Consider the following 21,885-nt stretch of genomic DNA (forward strand, 5'->3'; position numbering starts at 1 on the left):
CCTCGGCCCCCCACCTGCTCTGTCCGGCGCTGACCTGTAGCAGGTCACTCCCCAGGGCCTCCTGCTTGGCTGTGGCCAGGCGCTGTGCCCAGGGGACAGCAGGTGGAGGTGGCCATGCCGCCTAGGCGGCGCCCTCAGGCTGAGGGGAAGCCGGGTGAGTTGGACTCGAGGGGACAGGGCAGGTCAGCGTCTCGATCCCTCCCCCGGGGCTGGGGGAGTGTCTGCCCTGGGACAGGGCTCCCCCCCCACCCAACAGATGGACCACCAACTTGAAAAGCAGTTTTTATTGAAGAATTTGGAGGGACTGTTTCGTATTTCATAGTAAAAATACTAAGGTTGAAGGTTAAAAACACATGGCACGGTGCCAGCATCTGGCCCTGAGGGGCGAGGGTGGGGGCCGGGCGCAGCGGGGACAGAAGCATCTGAGGGCAGGTGCTGCTGGAGTTGCGAGGAGGGGACGCCCGTGGACGCCCGGCGCCCCGACAGGAGGGGGCGGGGATGTGGGCAAAGGCCACACCCCTTCCTGTTGCAAGGCCCCGCCCTCCCCAGGCCCCACCCAGGGCAGTCCTCCAGGCACTGCTGTCCCGCTGGGGGGGCAGGGCGCTGGCCCTTGCAGCAGACTGGATGAAATAAATTAAGGACCGCAGGACAGCTCCCCCGTGCGCTGGGAGGGACAGCGTGGCTCCCGCTGCTCACAGCTGGACAGGAGGGCCTCTGCACGGTCGCGGCTAGGCTCCGTCCTCCCCCAGCGGCCACTCAGGCCGTGCCGCTGGCCGAGTAGGAGAACTGGGGGAAGTGCGGCCTGCGCTCGCTGTCCACGCACTCCATGCTGTCATCTGCGGGGCAGGGACAGGGCACTGCCGGGGACACCGAGGCAGGGCCCACACCTGGAGGTGGAGACCCAGCCCTCGGCACACGGCCCCACCCCGAGCACGCGTGTCTGGGCGGAGGCGGCGGGCGGCGCAGCCTCACCTTGGTCAGGCGGCGTGATGGTGATCATCTGGGCCGTGAACTCCTCGTCAAAATACCTGGTGTCCGTCTCGGAGGTGACTTGAGGCTTGAAGGGCGGGCTCAGCTGCGGGCAGGGCAGGGCAGTCATTGGCCTGGCCTGTGCCCCCAGGACACGCGGACCCGGTGAACCCAGCTCCTCATGGCTCCCCAAACCTGCTGGGGCCGACCCAGGGCGCTGGACACCCCCTGCCAAGGAGCAGAGCGGTGCCCACAGGGCCCCTGCGGGCGGCGGTGCAGCCCAGGTGGACGCGTCAGCCCCCCTCCCCCGTCTTGCTTCTGCTGCTGCTTCCTTTTGAATTGGGAAGGGACAGAGGGAGGGGGCTGGGGGGCAAGTGGATGAGATGAGCCCACCCTGCCTCAGACCACGCCACAGAGCTGGCCGGCAGAGGACCGGAGAGCACGCAGGCCTGGGGTGACGTGACGTGAGCTGCCCCCACGCAACCCCTCAGGGCCCCCACGCCCCTGGACAGCAGGGCTGGGGGTGGTGGGGTCGGCACAGGGCCCGAGGCGAGGGCAGACCCAGCCCCGCTGGCCTTGCGTGACCGAGACGGGAGGCGAGGGGCAGATGGACACACGCCCTGCACACAGGTGGGCACTGCCCCGTCCCTGTGCGAGCTGGGCTGCCTGTCACGCGGCAGGTGCCACGGGGGCGCCCACAGGCCGCACCTTCTTCTCATACACGTCCTGCCACACGATGCCGGAGAAGAAGCGGTGCCGCATGATCTCCTTGGCGTCCTCGGAGCCCCCGCCGAGCCTGGGGGCGGGAAGCGGGCTCAGGGCTCAGGCCAGGGCTCCCCCACCGTCCCCCGCCGCCGCACGGCGGAGCCCAGGGCCGCCAAGCCCAGGGCGGCCTCACCGCTGCTTGGGGTCCTTCTTGAGCAGCCCGGCGAGCAGGGCCTTGGCCTCGGGGCCCAGCGTGCGCGGGAAGCGGATCTCCTCCATGAGGATGAGCTCGAACAGCTTCTCGTGGTCCTGGTTGTAGAAGGGCAGGCGGCCGCACATCATCTCGTACATGACCACGCCCAGCCCCCACCAGTCCACCGCCCGGCCGTAGTCGTTGTCCTCCAGCACCTACGCGGGGCGGAGGGAGCGTGGGGTCACAGCGTGCCCAGGTCGGGGGATGGGCGTGGGGTCCCAGCGTGCCCAGGTCAGGGGTGGACATGCAGTCCCAGTGTGCCCAGGTCAGGGGTGGACAGGGGGCCACTGCACGCCCAGGTCAGGGGACAGACGAGGGGTCCCAGTGTGCCCAGATTGGGGGATGGACGTGGGGTCCCAGCGTGCCCAGGTCAGGGGTGGACATGCAGTCCCAGTGTGCCCAGGTCAGGGGTGGACAGGGGGTAACTGCACGCCCAGGTCAGGGGTGGACGTGGGGTAACTGCACGCCCAGGTCAGGGGACAGACGAGGGGTCACAGCGTGCCCAGGTCGGGGGATGGACATGCAGTCCCAGCGTGCCCAGGTCAGGGGTGGACATGCGGTCCCAGTGTGCCCAGGTCAGGGGTGGTCATGGGGTAACTGCACGCCCAGGTTGGGGGACAGACGAGGGGTCCCAGTGTGCCCAGGTTGGGGGATGGACATGGGGTCACAGCGTGCCCAGGGGGTCAGGAGGTGCACACAGGGACAGACGTGGGGTCCCAGCGTGCCCATGTCAGGGGATGGATGTGGGGTCCCAGTGTGCCCAGGTCGGGGGATGGATGTGGGGTCCCAGCGTGCCCAGGTCGGGTGGCCGCGGTGCGCGGCCGCGCAGCACCTCAGGGGCCAGGTACTCGGGCGTCCCGCAGAAGGTCTTCATGGTGGCGCCGTCCTTGATGCCCTCCTTGCACAGCCCGAAGTCCGTGATCCTGATGTGCCCGTCCTTGTCCAGCATGAGGTTCTCCAGCTGCGCGGGGAGGGGCGGTCAGCGGGGCCCGGCCCGGCCCGCCCCCCGCCGGCCCGCGGGGCGCACCTTGAGGTCGCGGTACACCACGTTCTTCTCCGAGTGCAGGTAGTCCAGCGCCGACACGATCTCGGCGCCGTAGAAGCGGGCCCGCTCCTCGGAGAAGACACGCTCGCGGGACAGGTGGAAGAAGAGCTGCGGGGGAGGGGGCTGAGGCGCCGGGCCCGCCCGCCCCGCCCCCTGCCCCCCGAGGGCCCGCCCCCGCCCCGCCCCTCCCCCGGGCCCCGCCCCCGCCGGCCCTACCTCGCCCCCGTTGGCGTACTCCATGACAAAGCAGAGGCGGTCATGCGTCTGGAAAGAGTACTTGAGGGCCTGCGGGGCAGAGCCAAGGCGGGTGGGACGGCGCCGGAGCCCCCCAGGAGGCTCCCCCACCCCGACATCCCCGGACGTCCCGGCGAGGGTCGGGCCCCGCCCGCGCAGGGCCCGCACTCACCGTGAGGAAGGGGTGCCTGGAGTTCTGCAGCACGCGGTTCTCCGTGAGCGTGTGCGCCACCTCATCCTGCAAGGCGGGCGGGTGAGCGCGCGCCGGCCCCGCCCACCCCGCGCCGGCCCCGCGCCGGCCCGGGCCCCGCCCACCTTGGCCACGATGACCTCTTTCTTCAGGATCTTCATGGCGTAGTAGCGGCCCGTGGCCTTCTCCTTCACCAGGATCACCTTCCCAAAGGTGCCCTTGCCCAGCAGCTTCAGGTACTCAAACTCGTTCATGGTCTGCGGGGTGTGCAGGCGGGTCAGCGGGGCCAGCGGCACCTGCCCACCGCCGCTGGCCCGGGCACCGGGAAGAGCCAGAGCCTCACCACACGATGCTTGGGCTTGGCCAGGGACACCTCCATCTCCTCGGCCCCCGAGTTGTCACTGGGAGACCCTGACCGGAAGTCCATCGTGTCCTCCTCCTGCTTCTTGAGCCCGTCGGCCACCGTCTGGATGGCAGTCGTCCACTCCTCCCTGCAGGGGTCGGGGAGGCCAGCGGTCACAGCTGCCGGGGGCACGCAGCGGGGCTGTGCCCCAGCTTCCCCGGGCCAGCGGTGTGCGTACCGCTCCTCGGGGGTCTCCACGTGGAAGGTGCGCTCGATGACCGTGGTCCACTGCAGGCAGCGGATGATGAAGGTGTTGGGCCGCGGCCGCTCCGTCTTCATCAGCTGGCATTCTGGGGGCAGGGCCGGGGGTGCCCATCAGCTCCTGCCCCCGCTGGCCCCAGGAGGCCCCACTCCCCTCCTCCAGGCTGTTTCCCGCCCCACTCCAGTTTGAACATTCTGCTCGGGGGGAGTGAGCCCCCGCCACGGTCCCTCCCTGAGCGTCTGAGCCCCAGACTACCCAGGGCCCTCCTCCAGCTCAGGCTACAGGGAGGCTGCCGGCCCAGGCCCCTGCGCACATCCCCTCCAAGCTGGCCAGGTGCCACTTCTTCCCCTGCCCACAAGGCTGGGGCTGGGGCGAGGCAGGTCACTGTCACCTTCCAAGGCCTTGGAGGGCAAGGGGTGCCCAGGCCCAAGGAGGGGCGAGAACGCCCTGCTGTTGCCACAGCCACAGCTGCAGCACGCCTGGAGCACACACGCCTACAGTACACACGCCTGGAACACACACACACACCTATAGTACACACGCCTGGAACACACACACACCTATAGTACACACGCCTGGAACACACACACACACCTATAGTACACACGCCTGGAACATGCACGCCAGGGACACCTCCATCTCCTCGGCCCCCGAGTTGTCGCTGGGAGACCCTGACCGGAAGTCCAGTACACACGCCTGGAACACGCACACCTACAGTACACACGCCTAGAACATGCACATCTACAGTACACGCGCCTGGAACACGCACACCTACAGTACACGCGCCTGGAACACGCACACCTACAGTACACGCCCCTGGAACACGCACGCCTGCCACACGTGTGCCTGCAGCACGCACGCCCACAGCCGGGGAGCGTGTGCATTCCAGCACCAGCGCCCTGGCAACCACGAGGGCCAGGTCTGCCGGGCGAGGGGCTGCGTGGGGGCCTGGGGCCCAGCCTGGTGGGAGGCGGCCTGTGTCTGTGCGGGCAGGAAGCTCACTCGGTCCTCCCACAAGGCAGAGCCCCTGGACACAGGCCCTCCGCACACACACGCTGGCTCTCGCCCTGGCCAGGCAGCGCCCCCTGCCCCCGGCTGGCGCTGCCCCCATGGGCTCCTCTGCAGAGGCCCCTCCTGCCTCACCCCCACAGCGGGCATAGCAAGGCTTCCAGGGAACTGGCCTGCGCCTCCTTGGTGGCCTCCGGCCCAGGAAGCTGGGCCTGAGGCCGGGGAGGGTGGCATTTGGGGCTCACGGGAATCCCCACGGCCAGGCCCCTCCTCTAGCACAGAGTGGGCCCCGGGAGGGATGACCCAGCAGCCAGTGCCGCAGCCCATCCCCACGCAGATGCCCACAGGCAGGGCGACGCCCAGGTCGAGCCACCTGTGCCAGACCTCCCTGCAGCCCCCAAACCAGAACCTGGGTGGCCCTTGAAGGCCAGGGGCCAGAGGACCCCAGGGTGCTGGCCAAGGAGAGGGAGGGGCAGAACCCAGAGGCCCACGGCTGGCAGGCCCATCGCCCCCAGCTGCCCCAGGCCAGCCCCAGGGCAGAGCTGGGCTGCCAGGTGGTAGAAAGTGGCAGTGGACCTGCCCGGCCCCAGCCAGCATCGTGGGAGGGACACCTGGGCAGCCAGGCAGGGGAAAAAGTGGCACTGGCCAGCTTTGAGGGTGCCCCCCACAGCTGGGAGGGGTTGTATGCAGGGTCCTGGGGCCAGCAGCCCTCCCCACCCAGGACCCCCCTGGGAGAGCCTGGAGGCTCCCTATAGCCCGAGCTGTCCCCTCTGGGCAGGAGGCTCAGGGAACAGCTCCACAGGACAGCCATGCAGCTTGGCCCAGGCCCCCGCCAGCCAGGGCTGGCCCCCAGTCCCACAGGGCACGGACCACTCCAGGCACCGCCCCACGTCCAACCCGGAGTGGCCGAGGGGACACTTACGTGCCACAGAGAAGTTGTTGAGTGGGGACTCGCGCTGCTCCACGTCCTGTGGCCGCTCCTTGTAGCCGATGAAGGTGCCATCAGTCTTGAGGAGGAAGTAGCGTGGCCGCCAGGTCTTGATGTACTCCCCTGTGAGGACACAGGCGGTGAGGGCCCCTGTCCAGGTCGCTGGCCAGCTACGCCAGGCAGAGGGTGGGGGACGGGAAGGCAGGCTCGCTGTGCCGGAAAGGGGCCAGGCCCACCTGCACACCTGGGACACGGGGAGGAGGCCTGGGCCCACCTACCTGGCCTTCCTGGAGGGGGAGGCAGTAGGTCAGCTGGTGCCCAGCTCAGGCACCGGCCGGGCACCCAGGCTCCAGGGTGTGGCTGCTGGCCTGAGCCGGCCTCCAGCCAAGAGGACAGAGCCTGGCACTGGCAAGGAAGGGCCAGCAGCACAGTCCTGGGGCCGAGGGCAGAGCTGCCACCCACCCTGGGACAGCCCCTGGTCCAGGCACGGGGGCCGACTCCCCCAGTACCGCGGCACTCGGGGACACGGCAGATGCTCCGTGGAGCCGCGCTGCGCCATTTTTCACACTGACACCCGAGAAAACGCCTCATTTACATTTTGCCGAGCACAGAGTTTGAACGACAGGGAAGTTGCTAATTAGGCAGCTGCTTCACTGTGGGCTGAGAGCCGGGGACGACGCAGGGACAGGCCACCCCCAGGGGAGCTCAGAGGACACGGGTCGGCAGGCGTCCCCTGGGCAAGGCACTCAGGGCAGTGCCCTCCCTCCCCAGGTGCCCGGCAGCTGCCACTCTGCACCCTGGTCCTGGACACACTTGCAGATGGGACCCGGAAGCCCTGGGCTGGGCTGGGACCTGCACCCCAGCCACCCCCCTCACAGCCCAGGGCTCTAAGAGGCCCCCCCAAGCACCGCTGGGTGCTTACTGTGCCTGGACTGGGGTGGGCCTGATTCCAGCCAGCCCACCAGCAGGACCAGAGCAGTGGAGTAAGGCCACACCCCGATGCCCAGGGGGGCAGGCCAGCTAACAGGCCCCACCCCACGATGCAGGGGGCGGTCGCTCAGGTGCGGCGGGGGCTGCTTTGGGGGAAGGACAAGGTTCTGCCCCCTCATGAGGGTGCCCCCCACAGCTGGGAGGGGTTGTATGCAGGGTCCTGGGGCCAGCCGCCCTCCCCACCCAGGACCCCCCTGGGAGAGCCTGGAGGCAGCCGCCACCCCGCCCCGCCAGGCTGGGGCCACCGGGGCCTCTGGCAGGAGCAAAGGGCGACCCTCAGGGAAGAGGCTCCAGCCCACCACAGGCACCCCCTCTGGGCAGGTGGGGGCAGGCAGGGGCTCCAGGGGGCGAGCGGAGCGGGCTCTGGGGGCTGCACAGCCCCCCCGTCCCGGGCCGCCCGGCGCCGTGCCCACCCGCCTGCACGCCAGTCTGGAGCTGTCGGCCCCTGATGGAGTGCCTGCCATCCCACCAGCTGCCGCTCCCCAGGACGCTGAGCGAGCAGGGAGACTGATGAGCACCCGCGCGCGCCCCAGAAATCCATCTCGGTCCTGCGCCACACGGCACACACAGGGCCCCCACCCCCAGTGTCGGTGAGGGGGCTGCCCTCAGCACACAGACCCCTCCACGGGGGCCAGGAGCAGGCCGAGGGACGCCTCTGCCTCTGCGTCCGGCCAGGCAGGCCCGTGGGGACCCACAGTGCTCGCCGTGCCTGGGCTGCGGCCCTCGTCTTAAGTTCAGCCAAAGCAACGTGGGACCTGAGACCCCCGGCCCCGCCAGGGTGGGGGCAGAGGCCACTGCACACCTGCAGACTGGCACCTGCCCACCCCGAGGTCCAGAGGGGCCTGGGCCTCTGGCAGGGAGCGGCTGGCGCCCAGCGCAGGGTCTCCTCAGCGCCCCCCCCCCCACTTCAGACCTGTGGCGGTGCCAGGCTCCACCCAGGGCCTCTCCAGCAGGCTCAGCTGCCCTCTAGGCAGGTCCAGCCAGGCGCTGCCATCAGGAGGTGCAGATGCCCGGGTGGGACCCGCTCCCGCCCCACTGCTGGCCGGCCCACCTGCAGGACAGCCTGGAACCCAGCCCTGGGCTGGGAGCACAGTGGTGGCCCCTGAGGTGCTGCACGGAGCCCCAGGTCCTGTCCAGGCTCCAGGCCACCATGCCCGGGACAGGGAGAAGGGGATGGCTGCCCTTAGCAGGGTGACGGGGTTAGCTAGCTTCCTGCGACCCGGCCTGGGTCAGCTCTGGCCTCGGGGACACCACACAATGCTTGGGGACAGGATGGGCCTGCGCAAGGCCCAGCCTGTGCGAGCTCACAGCCAGCACCGACGTGGCCGGGGGCAGTCTCGGGGTCCACGCTGCCCGGCTCTGACGGGCTGGAGCCGCGTCCCCACCTCCACGCACATCCTCTGGACGCTCCCGGTCCCCAGCAAACTGCTGGGCTGGCACTTTGCGCGGCGGCGGGTGCAGGCTGGCAGGGTGCCAGGCAGCACCGGGCTGTCTCTCCACAGCGAAGTGAGCCCCAGCAGGCCTGCGGTCCCCCGCCGCCAGCACATCCATCCTGCCGACAGCTGCCGCGCCTTCACCTTCTCCGGCACATTGAGCAGAGGGCCTGCTGGTGGCCACCACTGCCTGCGGGGGTCCCTGTGCCCCTCACCGCAGCAGGCGCCGGGCCAGTCTGACCAAGGCCACCAGCCCTCGGGGAGCTGCCCAGCTGCCCAGCGCTGCGTTCCCGGCCCAGGTCCTCAGGGGAGGGTGAGCAGTGCCACTCCGGCCCGGCAGGGGCTGGCACCGCCAGGCCCACCTCTCTGCCAGCCTCGGGCCTGTCCCACCCTCCCAGGAAGCCCCCCCACCAGGCAGGCAAGGCGGGTGGAGTTGACCAGAGGACACTCGGACGCAGGAGAGGACACAGCCGGGCACCACCTTGTGGAGGTGCCGGGGGCTGTGGGCTCCTCTGCCCTCGCCTGGACGCCCACCCCACCTCAGCCTCATCCGTCACTGAACCTCTGGTGGCCCGGCGTGTCCCATCACCCTCCGGGTGAGGCCCCTGGGCTGCCCGCTCCGTGGCTCCCATCTCCTCCCTGGGGCAGGCTTCCTGCTCACCTGCCCACGACCCTCCGTGTCTGACGTGCGCTGGCCTCGCTGCAGCCTGAAGCCAGCACGGCCCAGCCCAGGCCACTCGTTGGCTTGTGACAAGAGGGACGGCCCAGCCGAGCCTTCCCACAAGGGGGACCCGACCTGGTCAGGCCGGCCAGGGGAGTGAGCCCAGGTCTGCCGGACGACCAGCTGACCCCGTCTGTCCGTTCCTGGGGAGGGGCTGCTGCCCTGGCCGTGCTGGGGGCTTCCGGAACATCCCCAGGGGATACCTCCTGGCCTGGATCCGGGCCAAGAGTACAGACAGCCCCAAGCAAGCAGAGAGATGGGGTCCGAGCAGCGGCACGGAGTGGCCTCCCTCAGACACGGGTCCTCACCGGCCAGCAGCTGCCCCGAGGGCCGCCTCCCCAGGGGCACCGAGGCGGGATCTCTGCCTCCCAAGGTGGAGCCACACCTGGGGCAGGTGGTGGCCCTGCCCGGCCCAAGGCCTCACCCCTACCCCCCACTGGGGCCCACCGTGCACCCACAGCCCCCTGCCGGGCCCAGGAGGCCCTGTGCTGAGCACCTGAAGCCTTGGGGGTACCCGGGGCTCGGGCAGGGGGCTGAGAATCCAGTCCCAAGTCCCACACCTGGGTTCTGAGGACCCACACCCAAGGCCGGGTAACAGGGAGCCCCCGTGCTGGGTGCTGGGTGGGCGCACAGCTCCCAGGAGCTTCCCGGGGCCCAGGGAGGGTCCAGCCCAGCTAGAGCCTCTCTCGGCCACGTGGAGTGAGTGGAGGACAGCCCTGGGAGCTGTCCCGGGAGGCCTGGCCAGCCGCGCCTGTTCCCTCTGCGCACCCTCCCACGGCACTTCCAGGAACTGGCCTCGTGCAACCGGCCAGGCCCCTGGGTGGGGGGTGGAAGCTGGGCGTGGCATGGGACTGCCCCACTCACACCCCGCCCCTCTCCCCCTGGGGCAGCAGAGACCGCCCTGGCCCCCAGCAGCTTGGGGGTCCCAGGGCTATGTCCCCACTGCCTTCTCCTCCCTGGGCTCCTGCCCCCTCAGACGGTCCATACGGAACCAGTGAGCAGGACACAGGCCGGAGCACTGCCCTTCAGTGGCCAGCAGCCCCGGGAGTCCAGGGCAGGGGCCAGCTGTAAGCCCCGCCCCCACCCCGCCCCTGCTTCCTCTTTTGTTGTTTGTTTTTGGAGGGAGAACTGAACGCACTCACAGAACAGGAAGTTGGGCCCAACACCAGCCAGCCAAGCCGGCCACAGCCTCGCACCACGCGCCGTGGCTGCCATGCAGTCCACGCCCCCTCGGCCCTCCCTCTGGGCGTCCTCTGCACACACCCTCCCCCCTCCCCTGTCCCCAGGCACTGCGCAACACTGCTGCCCACAGCCACGGCAGGGCCACCTGCAGACTCTCACCTGCCAGCCAGGGAAACGGAGGCACGGGCAGCCCCACCTCCGCCCGCACAGCCCCCGCCCCCAGGCCCCTGGACAGTGTCCGGGACCCTCTCCCCAGCGCAGCAGCCTGCACCTGCACACAGCAACTGAGGGAGGTGGGAGGGGCCCTGGCCAGGCCTGCAGCAGAGAGCACCCCGGGGTGGGGAGGACCCATGCCGGGGCCTGCAACTCCGAAGTCGGTGGGAGAACGGGCAGGGCAGGGACGCGGCAGGACCTCGAATGTGCCCGAGACTGCACCCTGTGTGAGCTCCAGGGCCCAGGTGTGTGGCTCCCGTGGGTCACGTTAACTGGGGCTGGGACATACACGCGTGTGCCAGGCAGGGGACCGTGGAGCCCACACCAACCACGGGCCAGCTTCCCCCAGGAGATGCCCCAGGCTGTCCTGCATCAGGGGACACTGGGGACAGCCGTAAGCATGGCTGGGGCCCAGCAGCACCAGAGCACGCGGGCAGGGGTGGGCCAGGCTCTGGGGGAGGACCCCAGCCCCAGACAGCCGCACAGAAGCCTGTGGCGTCCGAAACCCAGGCTCGGGCCACGTCCAGCCAGACCCACGGCCCGGCCCAGCGCTGGTTATTTAGAAACTGTCGACCTAGGGCGAGTTGGCCTCGTGGTTAAGACGCTCACATCCCACACGGGAGCCCTGACTTCGACCCCAGGAAGGCAGCAGTGGCGGCTCAGGGGACCGGGTCCCCGCACTCACGCGGGAGTCCTGGACTGAAACCCCAGTCCACCACCATGGGCACTGGGGGAGCGAGCCCTGTCCTCCTCTTCCTAACAAGTGTTTTAAAATAACCAGGGCTGGCGCTGTGGTGTGGCGGGAAAAGCTGCTGCCTGCAGTGCCGGCATCCCATAGGAGCACCAGTTCTAGTCCCGGCTGTTCCACTTCCGATCCAACTCTCTGCTGTGGCCCGGGAGTGCAGTGGAGGATGGCCCAAGTGCTTGGGCCCTGCACCCCATGGGAGACCAGGAGAAGCACCTGGCTCCTGGCTTCAGATCCACACAGCGCCAGCTGTTGCAGCCATTTGAGGAGTGAACCAGCGGATAGAAGCTCTCTCTCTCTTTCTCTCTAACTCTGCCTTTCAAATAAATAAATAAATGTTTTTTCTAAAATAAAATAAAGCAATAAAACAAAACAGCAGCAGCCAACCTTCAAAACCAGGGAGCCCCCGTGTCTCTGGGACTCAGTCCCAGACGGGAAGCCACGCTGGGTCCACGCAGGGCCAAGCGGGCCCCAGCGCCTCAGCCCAGAGTACACCTAGGACCCGTGCCCCTCCTGCACCCACCCCAGCCCCCAGAGGCCACGGCAGCCATGGTGGGACGGTTGCCTTGGGCTCAGCCAACAAGCAAGGAGCTCCAGGCCCTGGGCAGGACCCAGGGTGCAGAAGGGTAGACACTGGGCAGAGGGCCAGGCCCATGCCACCCCCGGGCCACACAGAGGGGTGGGGAGTCACTGGGGCACCCCCTCCCCGCCCCCAGCCAGGCCCAAGCACGTACAGACTGGGAGGGTCAGCCCAACACGGCCCCGCTGGCCTCAGCCCAGGCAAGGCAAAAGGGCTGGAGCCAAGACAGTGCTGCCGGTGCCGAGTGCCACGACGGGCCCCAAGGGGCCGGGGCGGGGGCGCCTCTGAGGGCAGGCCAGGGCGCGATGTCCACCTGTGGAAGCAGGAGGAGGCTGCGAGCAGGGCCAGGAGGGTGCCGGCTGGCTGGACCCCACGAGCCACTCTCTCCTCTCCACCAGCCCCACCCTGACCCCTGGAAACAGGGAAACGGAGGCCCAGGCAGTTGACTGATGGACAGGGTGAGGTCCAAGCCCTCTTTTGGCTGCCCCGCGGGCCGTCCCCACCCAGCCCCTGGCAGAGGCACACCATGGAGGCCACTGCGGCCCGAGCCCAGCTGGCCAGTGCCACCCCGGGGCCGAGGACTGACACCCAAGTCCCAGGGACCAGACGGCAGCCCAGGCTTGGAGAGCGGCTGGCTGGGGAGGTGGGACGCCCGGGGTGGCACTGCGGGGTGGGGGCCTTGGCAGGAAGACGGGCAAGGGGTTCCGGTGGGCCTGCAGCCCACCCCTGCTGCCCGGCGCCCACTCCCCTGCAAACAGCGGGGCGCAGCCTCGGCCCTGGCCTCTCGTCTGGGTTCTTTCCTTGCCCCCCGGGGCCTGGGCCTGGGCCTGCTCTGTGGGGACTGCCGTCCGCCTCGTGGGCCCTCGGTGCCCTCTCTGGGTCTGGGGCTCCCCTGTGGGAGAGTTCCCCCGCGGGAGGGCTCTGAGCGCCCAGCCCCCCTCCCAGCAGGCCAAGGAGCCCCTGGGCACTGCCCCGGGCAGGCAGCGTGTGGGGCCCTGCACCGCCCTCGCCTTCCAGGAAAGCCGGGAGGGCTGGCAGCTGTGGGGGAGCTGGGCCGGTGCTGCCCGGCCGGCCGCCCGCACCCCGCCCCGCCCCGCCCCGCCCCGCGGAGCTCGCACACGGACCTCGCTTGTGCAGCCAGCCCTCCTTCACGATGCTCACGGCGTTCATGGTGCCCGGCTCCGGCCGCACGCGCCGTCAGCGCAGACGGCTCTCCTGGCCCCAGCTGGCCCGGCCCGAGGCTCTGGAAGAAGCAAGCGAGTGTGAGGTGTGAGCCCCCAGGCCCCGGCCCACGGGTCCCCTCCGCGTGCCCTGGGCCCCAGCCCGTGTACAAAGCTGGCCCTCCCATCCCCGGGGTGGGGGGTCTCACTCAGCGCTCTGGCCCCTCCCCAGCGGTGCAGCTCGGGCGACAGGGAAACCTCCCCAGGAAGAGCCCCCCCCCCCGGCTCCACGGCATTCTCCGGCCCATGTACCAGGCATCTCGGCTGTGCCAGGCCGCACACCGGGCGCTGGGCACACAGAACGGCTCACACCTGCTGGGGAGCAGCACCCGGCATAAGGCAGTTACAGAGCCACAGTCCCCACGCTCACAAGGTGGCTGCCGTGACGCCGCAACCCTCCATGCCCAGCTACCGGGCTCTGGGCACCCCAGGCACAAGCATCTGGCACAGGCCTGCCGGGAGCGCAGCCCTGGGGGCCTCAGGCCAGGCAGAACCGCCCCCCAGGACGGCCGGGGATGCGGCCCACTGGGGGCTCTCCGGCCAGGCCACCTCTCTGGCCCTCCAGGGCCACGCTGTGCTGTGCCGAGGCCCCACAGCCCGTGTCCAGGCCACACCAGGAAGAGGCCCAGGGCCGCAGGGAAGTGAGCGTGCCTGGGGGAAGACACCTCGAGGCCAGGGCGCTGGGACCTCGTGGGCGTGGCCGAGGCAGAGGGCTGGACGCAAAGACCTCTGGACAGCCCCCCAGCCTCCGCCCAAGGCCTGCTGCTGGCCGTCACCGAGAGCACGCAGCGTGGTGTAGCCCACACAGAAGCCGGCACGGGGACCCCACTTCCCGCGGCACGCACCACTGAGGCCGCCATGGCTCCTCAAGTCCCAGCTGCTGCAGACCGAGCCCCCCGGCCCTGCTGTGTTCTCCCGGGAGGGGGCACCAGGCCCTGCACTTGGGTGGGGGGCTCAGCGCAGGCAAGAGCAGCTGTCTGGGGCCAGGCCAGCCGGGGACAAGCTCGCCAGCTGTCCCAGGACCCCCAGCTGACCGGGCGCCCTGGCCACACCCGGGCCCGGCCTCTGGACGCTGGCAGCACCTCCACAGCCCACTCCAAACAGGAAGCAGCCCGGCCGCGAGGCACGCAGGCCCCTGATGGGGCAGCCTGGGCACGGAGCCGCCGCCCACAGCTTTCTGTCCCAGGCCTCCCGACCCCACCGCTTAAGAACTTGAAGGCCGGTGGTCCGCGACCCTCTCCCTCCCCTCGGAGCACAGCCTCGGCCCGCTGCCTCGCTGGCCGACTGCCCACGGCCCCGGGCCCTGCGGCGCCCCTCCTCCGGGCCCAGGCCTCCCCAAGGTCACGAGGAGGCCGGGGCCGCCGGCCCGCACCCGGGCGCCGGCTGGGGCGCCTCCCGCGCGACCGCCCGCTCCGCGCCCTCCACGCCCAGGCCTCGCTCGGCCACTTCCTGCCCCCGCCCTCCACGCCGGAGGCCGCGGCCCGCGCCGGCCCGCCGGGAACAAAGCGCTCGGCCGCGGGGGCGCGGCCGGCGGCGGCGGGACTCACCGGGCCGCCTCGTCCGCGCGAGCGGGGCCTAGCCGGGCCGCGGCCTCCGGCGCCCGCCGCTCTGCATCCCCGCGGGCCGGCGCTGGGCGGGGCCGGCGGGAGGCCGCGGCGGGCGCTGCTCGGGCCGGACTCGCGCCGCCGCCTGGTGCCGGTCCGGTGCCCGTGCCCGCTGCGCACTCGGTGCCCGCGGCGCTCGGTGCTCGGCGCCTGCTCCCGCGCTCGGGCCGCGCTGGCTGCGCTGGGCCGGCCGCCCGCCGCGCTCGGTCCCGCCGCCGCCGGCCCGCCCTCTCCCCGCCCCGCGCCCGCCCCGCGCCCGCGCCGCCCGCCCACATCCGCCTCCGCCGCCCCGGGCGCCCCCGCCGCGCGGCCGACGGCGAGGGCGGGGCGCCAGGAGCGCGGCGGGCCGGGGCGGCCTGGGGCAGGGCCGGGCCCGCTAACGGAGCCTCCGCTCGGCAGCCGGGCCGGGGGCCGCATCCTCCGGCCTCAGTTTCCCTCTTTGTAAAGGCACCGGGCGCTTCCCGGCCGCGCTCTGGCGGACTCCACTGGAACAGGCCCAGGACCGATGCGGGTCTCGGGGACACCTGCGTCCGCTGGTGGGGGCCAGGGGAGGAGGGCACAGCCCCGACAGTCCTAAAGGCCCCACTCGTGGCCGCTGGGGGCGGTGCGGGCAGTGTGGAAGGGAAAGGAAGGGGGCGCGGGGCTGACCGGCCCTGAGCCGGCCGCGGACACCCAGGGGACACCGAGGGGAAGGCTGTGCTGGCGGCGCCCGAGCGGGCCTCCCCACGGGGCTGCATTGCCGGGGCGCAGGCCACGGTCACTGAGCCAGAGGCCTCCCGGAGCCCTGCGCGCGGGCAGAGCCAGCCCCTACCCCGGCAGACTCCCAGCCCTGCCTCTCTCCACCGCCCCGCCCCTCCCCAGAGGCCCAGAGCTGATTGGTGAGTTGGGGGGGGGTGTCATTTTTTGTTTTTCATTCAGGGTCAGAGGTCGGCTCTGGGCTGGGAGGTGTGCACCGAGGCAGGTGCAGCCAGGAAGAGCTGCAGGGCTGGCGGGCCCAGCATGGCCTCTGGGGCCGCTGGCTCCTCAGCAGGTGCCTCCAGGCCCCCCGCCTCAGTAGGTGTCTCCAGGCCCCCCCTGGCTCCTCAGTAGGTGTCTCCACCCCCCCCCCCGACTCCTCAGCAGGTGTCTCCAGCCCCCCCCCCCGGCTCCTCAGTAGGTATCTCCAGGGCCCCCCCCCCGCTCCTCAGCAGGTGTCTTCAGCCCCCCCCGACTCCTCAGCAGGTGTCTCCAGCCCCCCCCCCCCGGCTCCTCAGCAGGTGTCTCCAGGCCCCCCCCCCGCTCCTCAGCAGGTGTCTCCAGGGCCCCCCCCCCGGCTCCTCAGCAGGTGTCTCCAGGCCCCCCCCCGGCTCCTCAGCAGGTGTCTCCAGGCCCCCCCCCGGCTCCTCAGCAGGTGTCTCCAGGCCCCCCCCCCCCGGCTCCTCAGCAGGTGTCTCCAGGCCCCCCCCCCCCGGCTCCTCAGCAGGTGTCTCCAGGCCCCCCCCTCAGTAGGTATCTCCAGGGCCCCCCCCCCGCTCCTCAGCAGGTGTCTCCAGCCCCCCCCCGGCTCCTCAGCAGGTGTCTCCAGGCCCCCCCCCGGCTCCTCAGCAGGTGTCTTCAGCCCCCCCCCCCGGCTCCTCAGCAGGTGTCTCCAGGCCCCCCCCTCAGTAGGTATCTCCAGGGCCCCCCCCGCTCCTCAGCAGGTGTCTCCAGGCCCCCCCCCCCCGCTCCTCAGCAGGTGTCTTCAGCCCCCCCCCCCGGCTCCTCAGCAGGTGTCTCCAGGCCCCCCCCTCAGTAGGTATCTCCAGGGCCCCCCCCCGCTCCTCAGCAGGTGTCTCCAGGCCCCCCCCTCAGTAGGTATCTCCAGGGCCCCCCCCCCGCTCCTCAGCAGGTGTCTTCAGCCCCCCCCCCGGCTCCTCAGCAGGTGTCTCCAGGCCCCCCCCTCAGTAGGTATCTCCAGGGCCCCCCCAGCTCCTCAGCAGGTATCTCCAGGCCCCCCCCCCGCTCCTCAGCAGGTGTCTCCAGGCCCCCCCTGGCTCCTGAGCAGGTGTCTCCAGCCCCCCCAGCACAGCCGTCCTGCTGGACTGTGTGGCCCCAGGTGAGGCGGAGCTGGTCTGTGCTGCTCCTGTCAGGTAGTGATGTCTGTCCCTCACCCACGCGGCGCGACCTCACCGTGGTCCCCCGGGGCCCCTCTGGGACCGTCCAGCCTGCCCATTGCTCTGCCAGGAAGGGTGCCTCATGCCCACCCCCGGGAGGAGGCAGGGAGCCCGAGGGCCCCGGCCAGTGGGGTCTGGCCCCTCCAGCTGCCTCCACTCTGTCCTGGGCTCTGCTCCAGCTCCCACAGGTGCCCCGGCTGCCCCCGTGTGAGCCTGCCCAGGCGCCTCCTCTCCCAGCCCCTGGCCACACTGCTGGGCCTGCTGAGGTGCCCCAAGGCCAGATGTTTCCAACAAAAACTGCTCCCCAGGCCCCGGGGGGCCCCCGCCCGCCCTGTCCCCTTCTGCAGCTGCCGTGGGCAAGGCGAGGGCCACCGGGCACCACGGTCTCAGCAGCAGCTGCAGGGCGGGGCCTCAGGGCAGCTCCAGCCAGATGGCCACCCGCTTCTGCAGGGCCCTGCATGCACCACGGCTGCCACCGGCTGTGCTCTGGGCTGGCCTCTGGCCACCCCACGCAGGCCCTGGAGGGCATCCTGGGGCCACGGGCCAGCCAGCTCCCGGGGCTAACCCTGAGCTGCCTGGAGCGGCCTCCTCAGGGGCAGCAGGGGAGGGAGGACTCGAACCCAGACCCCACGGGAGAGGCCCGGTGAGCCGCTGTCCCGTTGTACCCCTGCGCCTGGCCCACCCCTCGCTGGGCCCAGCCTTCCAGGTCCAACCCCGGCTCCCTGCCCCCAGCCTCTGTCAGCTCCCCAAGGCTCGAGCCACCCTGCGGGGCGGGGGCAGGTGCTGGCTGCCAGCAGACCTGGTGGTGTGACGATTGCCCTGGAGGAGGTGGATCGGGGGCAGTGGGCGCCGTGGGCAGTGCTCACTCCACACTGACCGCCCAGGGACACGAGGGAGACAACAGAGCCCCCGCCTCGAGCTGGCCCGGCTGCAGCCCCAGAGGGTGGTCAGCAACGGGCGCCTGGCTCGGGCGCTGCCGCGGCCGAGGCGACAGCAGAGGGGCGGGGCGGGCCTGGGGGAAGAACCTTCCAGAAAGTGACCAGCCATGCAGCCATTCTCACAGAAGCTCCCGAGACGAGATGTGCCCCTCACCTGCTCCTGAGCGGTGTCCAAGGTCGGGGGCACAGGGCTGGAGGGCACCGAGGCCTCTGAACTCAGTCTGCCTGCTGGGCCGGGGCCCTGGGCTGCCCTCCGAGGCCCCGGGCAAGGGCCGGTGACCTGAGCTCCAAGCTGCAGGCGCCAGCTAGCAGCAACCACGCAGGCCTCAGCCGCCTTTGAGCTTCGGACGCACGAGGGACAAACGTTTAGTGTGACGACGTGGCTCCCTCCCACAGACCTCCCTCCCTCCCTGGCCTGGGCTCCAGGGCCACTGGCAACCCCTCTGCTCAGGAGTCTGAGGGCGGGGCTGGGGGCTCCCCCCAGCAGACACCCCAGTGACACACCTGGCAGGGCCATCCCTCCTAGCCCTGCCCACTCTGCGTCCTGGGTGGGGGTCCCACCAGTTAGACTTGTCCGCAAAGTGTCCCAGACCAGCTGCTGGCCCACAGGGTTGCTGGAGAGCCACGGAGCAGGGGTCCAGGTGCCCTCCACCTGCTGGTTCCCAGAACACCCAGCGCCGGTCCCCTCTCCCTGGACACCGGGTCCTCAGGGGGCGACCCCGGCCCCTCCAGCCACCCTCCTCTCCTCCCAGCCTCCCCGGGCTGGCTGGGTCTTTGCCAGCCCCATCACTGTCCCTGTCAGGTCAGCTGGAGAGTGGGGGTCTCCTGCGCGCACCCCAGAGTGTTTGGAAGCAGGCGTCAGTCACACTGACTGACACTGAAGGGTCCCTCACCGCGGGTCCCTCCCAACCCCCTGGACCCGAGCCCCCCGGCCCTGGACCCAGGCCCCTCCGCAGACTCGCGGGGGCGGGGTGGGAAGTATAGCGGGAGCCCCCTCCCACACCAGCACCCCCGCTCCGGGAAGTCGCCCCGGCCCGCCCCCTCCAGCCCCAGCCGCGGCCCCGAGTTTGGCTGCCTGCAGGGCGGGGCCGGCCCGGTGGGAGCGCGCCCGGCTCGGTGCGCACCGGGGCCGCAGCGGGGCGGCCCGAGAGGCGCTCGGGCGGCGAGGTGAGCGCGGGGCGGCTCCCGGCTCCGCCCGCCCGCCCCGCCCCCGGCCCGCTCCGCTCCCCGCTCCCCGGCCGCGCTGCCATAAATGCCGCGGCGGCGGCGGCTCTGGCGTCGGGGCGGCGGCGCGCGGCTGCGGGAGAGCAGCGCGGGGCGCCGGGGCGGGCGCCGGCTGCGCTCGGCCGAGTCGCTCCTGCTCGGGGCGGGCGCGCGCGGGCGATGCGGGCGGGATGGAGTTCCCGGGGCACGGCGCGCGGCTGCTGGGCCGCCTGAGGCAGCAGCGCGAGCGGGGCTTCCTGTGCGACTGCACCGTGCTGGTGGGCGACGCGCGCTTCCCCGCGCACCGCGCCGTGCTGGCCGCGTGCAGCGTCTACTTCCACCTCTTCTACCGCGACCGGCCCGCGGGCGGCCGCGACACGGTGCGGCTGGACGGCGCCATCGTCACGGCGCCCGCCTTCGGCCGCCTGCTGGACTTCATGTACGAGGGCCGCCTGGACCTGCGCTGCCTGCCCGTCCAGGACGTGCTGGCCGCCGCCAGCTACCTGCACATGCACGACGTCGTCTCGGTGTGCAGGGGCCGGCTGCGGGACAGGCAGAGGGAGCCCGGCCCAGGCGCGGAGCCGTCTTGCCGACCACCACGCCCTCAGCCCACCTGGACCGCCAACCTCTGCCCGGTCGCCCAGAAGGCTGCGCTGCCGCCGCGGCTCAGGCTCGAGTCCTCCCTCCCCCCGCCAGCATCCGGGCCGCCTCCCTGGCCGGCCGATGGGGCGCTGGACCTGTCGCTGAAGGCAGCCCATCCGCCGCGGGCCCTGCAGAGGGACCGAGGCAGCCGGAGGCAGCCGGGGGCCCAGCCAGGACCGGCGAAGGACCAGCACACCTCGCGGCCTGAACAGGACAGCAGCAGCCCCGGGAAGCCCCCCAGCCCCCCGCGGCCACCTGGTCCGGCAGCCCAGGGGCCGCCCACCGCTGGTGGCGCTGACAGTCGGGAGCTGGAGCCGGCGCCGGGCGGGCACCTGTGCCTCTGCCCGCTGTGCGGCAAGCTGCTCCCAGGCGCCCAGGTGCTGCAGCTGCACCTCGGCGCCCACTTCCAGGAGCGGCACGGCGCCCGCGCCCGGCTCTCGCCCGACGGCGCGGCGCCCACGTGCCCGCTGTGCAGCAAGACCTTCTCCTGTGCCTACACGCTGAAGCGGCACGAGCGGACGCACTCGGGCGAGAAGCCCTACACGTGTGTGCAGTGCGGCAAGAGCTTCCAGTACTCGCACAACCTGAGCCGGCACGCCGTGGTGCACACGCGCGAGAAGCCGCACGCCTGCCGCTGGTGCCAGCGCCGTTTCACGCAGTCGGGGGACCTGTACCGCCACGTGCGCAAGTTCCACAGCGGCCTGCTCAAGTCCCTGCTGGCGTGAGGCGTCCCTGGGCAGGGCGGGGCGGGGAGGGCCCCGGGGCGGGGGGGGGCTCCCCGTGAAGCCAGCTGCCCCTGCCTTCCTCCCAGCTCGCCTCCCACCCCCCTGCGCAGCTCCCCGCCACGGCCCTCCAGCCGAGTTCTGAGGACCACCCTGGCGCCGGAGCCCCCGCCACGGTCCCGGGGCTGTCTGACCACCTGCTGGCCCCCTGGTGAGCCTGACCAGTGCTGGGCAATGGGCTTTCCGGTGGGGAAGGCTGCTGCTGTTCCTCCCCCAGGGGGCCGCTCCCCTGGGTGTCAGCAGAGCCCCTTCCCCTAGGGCGGGGCGCAGGCAGTGCCAGCAGGGGCCATCCGGCACAGCTGGAATCCCAGGAGGCGTGGCTTCGGCAGAGACCCACCCAGCAGGAGAGCCGGCCAGAGGCCGAGCAGCCCGGGGTGGGTGTCACAGGGCGGGGGACACGGCCTGGGCAGCGCCCGTGACAGAAAAGTGGGAATCTGGGAACGGGGGTGCAGACCCAGCCTCCCCCAGCGCTGTGCATCGGCCGGGGCCCAGCATTCCGCTGCCGCTCTGCCCGGTGCCAGGTCCGGGGCGGCTCTGAGCGTCCGCGGACAGGGAACGGCAGCCCCTGCCTCAAGAGCGGAGCTGCGGGCGTCCCAGGCTGTGGCTGGGTCATGGTGGTCCTGGGTCTGGGGGCCCGCAGGGATCTCCTGTGGGCATTTCCAGAGCCCTGGTCCCGGGTCAGCGGCTCCCTGTTTACCAGAAGCGGTGTGAGCCCAGCGCTCCCCCCGTGGGGGCGCTGTGGACGCGCTGCCCAGCCCCGCAGTGCGCCCTGGCTGTGGGTCAGCTGCCTCACCGCCTGCTCACCAGACCCAGCTGCTCGGGCTGTGCAGGCGGCAGAGCCCCGGGTGAGCCCCCGCAGCCTGGGCCGTCTCCTGAGACTGGCAGTGGCACAGTGGCGGGGGTCCGGCCACACCTGGGTGGCACCTGATGTCCTTATGCATCCCTGTGCCCAGTCTGGAGCAGAATGTGGGGCTGTGACACAGGGGACTCAGGGGCCTGCACCTGCCACAGCCCGCGGGGCTGGGGCCCTGCCTCCGACTGCCCGCGGGGCGAGCGGCACTGCTGGGGGCTTCTCTGCATGCGTGTGTATGCGTGTGCGTGTGCGTGTGCGTGTCCAGCACTCAGCAGAGCAGGCAGATGTGACAGTGACCCCGGCTTTCCCCGAGGGGTCTCTCCCCCTCCCCCCATCCTTCCTTTACCAAGCAATCCAGACCCTGTGCTGCCAACACCATCGTCATCGTCACCCTGCCCATCCCCACAGAAGCACGGCCACCACCCCACCCCACCCCCACCCCCACCCCCACCCCCTGGCTGATCTTCATGGAGGCTGACCTGGCTCAGCTGGCCTGGGCACTGCTCTCCACGCACCCCCCAGCCCTGGCTCGGCCGGCCCCAGTGCTGCTCCCCAGGCACCCCGCAGCTCCCCAGCCGCAGCCTCCCCCTGCAGTCCCCAAGCCCCAGCAAGGAGGGAAGCAGGCCCTGGCACGTGGCACAGAGGGCAGGGGCAGGTGCCGGGTGTCCCTCGGCGCCCAGGTGACCTCCGCGGCCTGCCTGGTCCTCACA

At 71.4% G+C, this 21,885-nt stretch overlaps 2 protein-coding genes across 3 annotated transcripts; one reads left to right on the plus strand and one right to left on the minus strand.

Annotated features, from left to right (window-relative positions):
* Positions 1-269: 269 nt before the first annotated feature.
* On the minus strand, positions 270-14,854 carry AKT1 (AKT serine/threonine kinase 1). Of its 2 annotated transcripts, none has more exons than XM_051829832.3 (14): positions 14,569-14,854; positions 12,926-13,044; positions 5,932-6,060; positions 3,978-4,089; positions 3,740-3,887; positions 3,522-3,653; positions 3,379-3,444; positions 3,189-3,257; positions 2,955-3,080; positions 2,760-2,888; positions 1,868-2,082; positions 1,678-1,765; positions 973-1,075; positions 270-836 (listed from the first exon to the last, which is right to left on the minus strand). In XM_051829832.3, exons 2-14 carry the CDS (start codon positions 12,969-12,971, stop codon positions 757-759), a joined length of 1,443 nt encoding a protein of 480 aa, XP_051685792.1. In that variant the 5' UTR covers positions 12,972-13,044; positions 14,569-14,854; the 3' UTR covers positions 270-756. The 2 variants fall into 2 exon arrangements, with proteins under 2 accessions (XP_051685792.1, XP_051685791.1); XM_051829831.3 differs by having other exon boundaries at positions 270-857.
* A 1,857-nt stretch (positions 14,855-16,711) lies between these two features.
* ZBTB42 (zinc finger and BTB domain containing 42) lies at positions 16,712-21,591 on the plus strand. Its single transcript, XM_089322079.1, has one exon. It carries the CDS (start codon positions 19,090-19,092, stop codon positions 20,263-20,265), a length of 1,176 nt encoding a protein of 391 aa, XP_089178205.1. The 5' UTR covers positions 16,712-19,089; the 3' UTR covers positions 20,266-21,591.
* Positions 21,592-21,885: the final 294 nt, after the last annotated feature.

This window comes from Oryctolagus cuniculus, chromosome 20 (assembly GCF_051225735.1).
Source record: "Oryctolagus cuniculus isolate XC-2025 breed Fujian yellow rabbit chromosome 20, ASM5122573v1, whole genome shotgun sequence".
NCBI classification, from domain to species: Eukaryota; Metazoa; Chordata; class Mammalia; order Lagomorpha; family Leporidae; genus Oryctolagus; species Oryctolagus cuniculus.

What these genes read in the sequence shown, in the direction of transcription:
- AKT1 (XM_051829831.3), bottom strand. Translation starts at nt 12,971, where the DNA reads ATGAACGCCGTGAGCATCGTGAAGGAGGGCTGGCTGCACAAGCGAG. An exon ending in GTGGAGACCCCCGAGGAGCG is followed by an intron (nt 3,888 to 3,977) that starts GTACGCACACCG and finishes CGACCCCTGCAG; the next exon opens with GGAGGAGTGGACGACTGCCA. An exon ending in CCAAGCCCAAGCATCGTGTG is followed by an intron (nt 3,654 to 3,739) that starts GTGAGGCTCTGG and finishes CACACCCCGCAG; the next exon opens with ACCATGAACGAGTTTGAGTA.
- ZBTB42 (XM_089322079.1), top strand. Translation starts at nt 19,090, where the DNA reads ATGGAGTTCCCGGGGCACGGCGCGCGGCTGCTGGGCCGCCTGAGGCAG.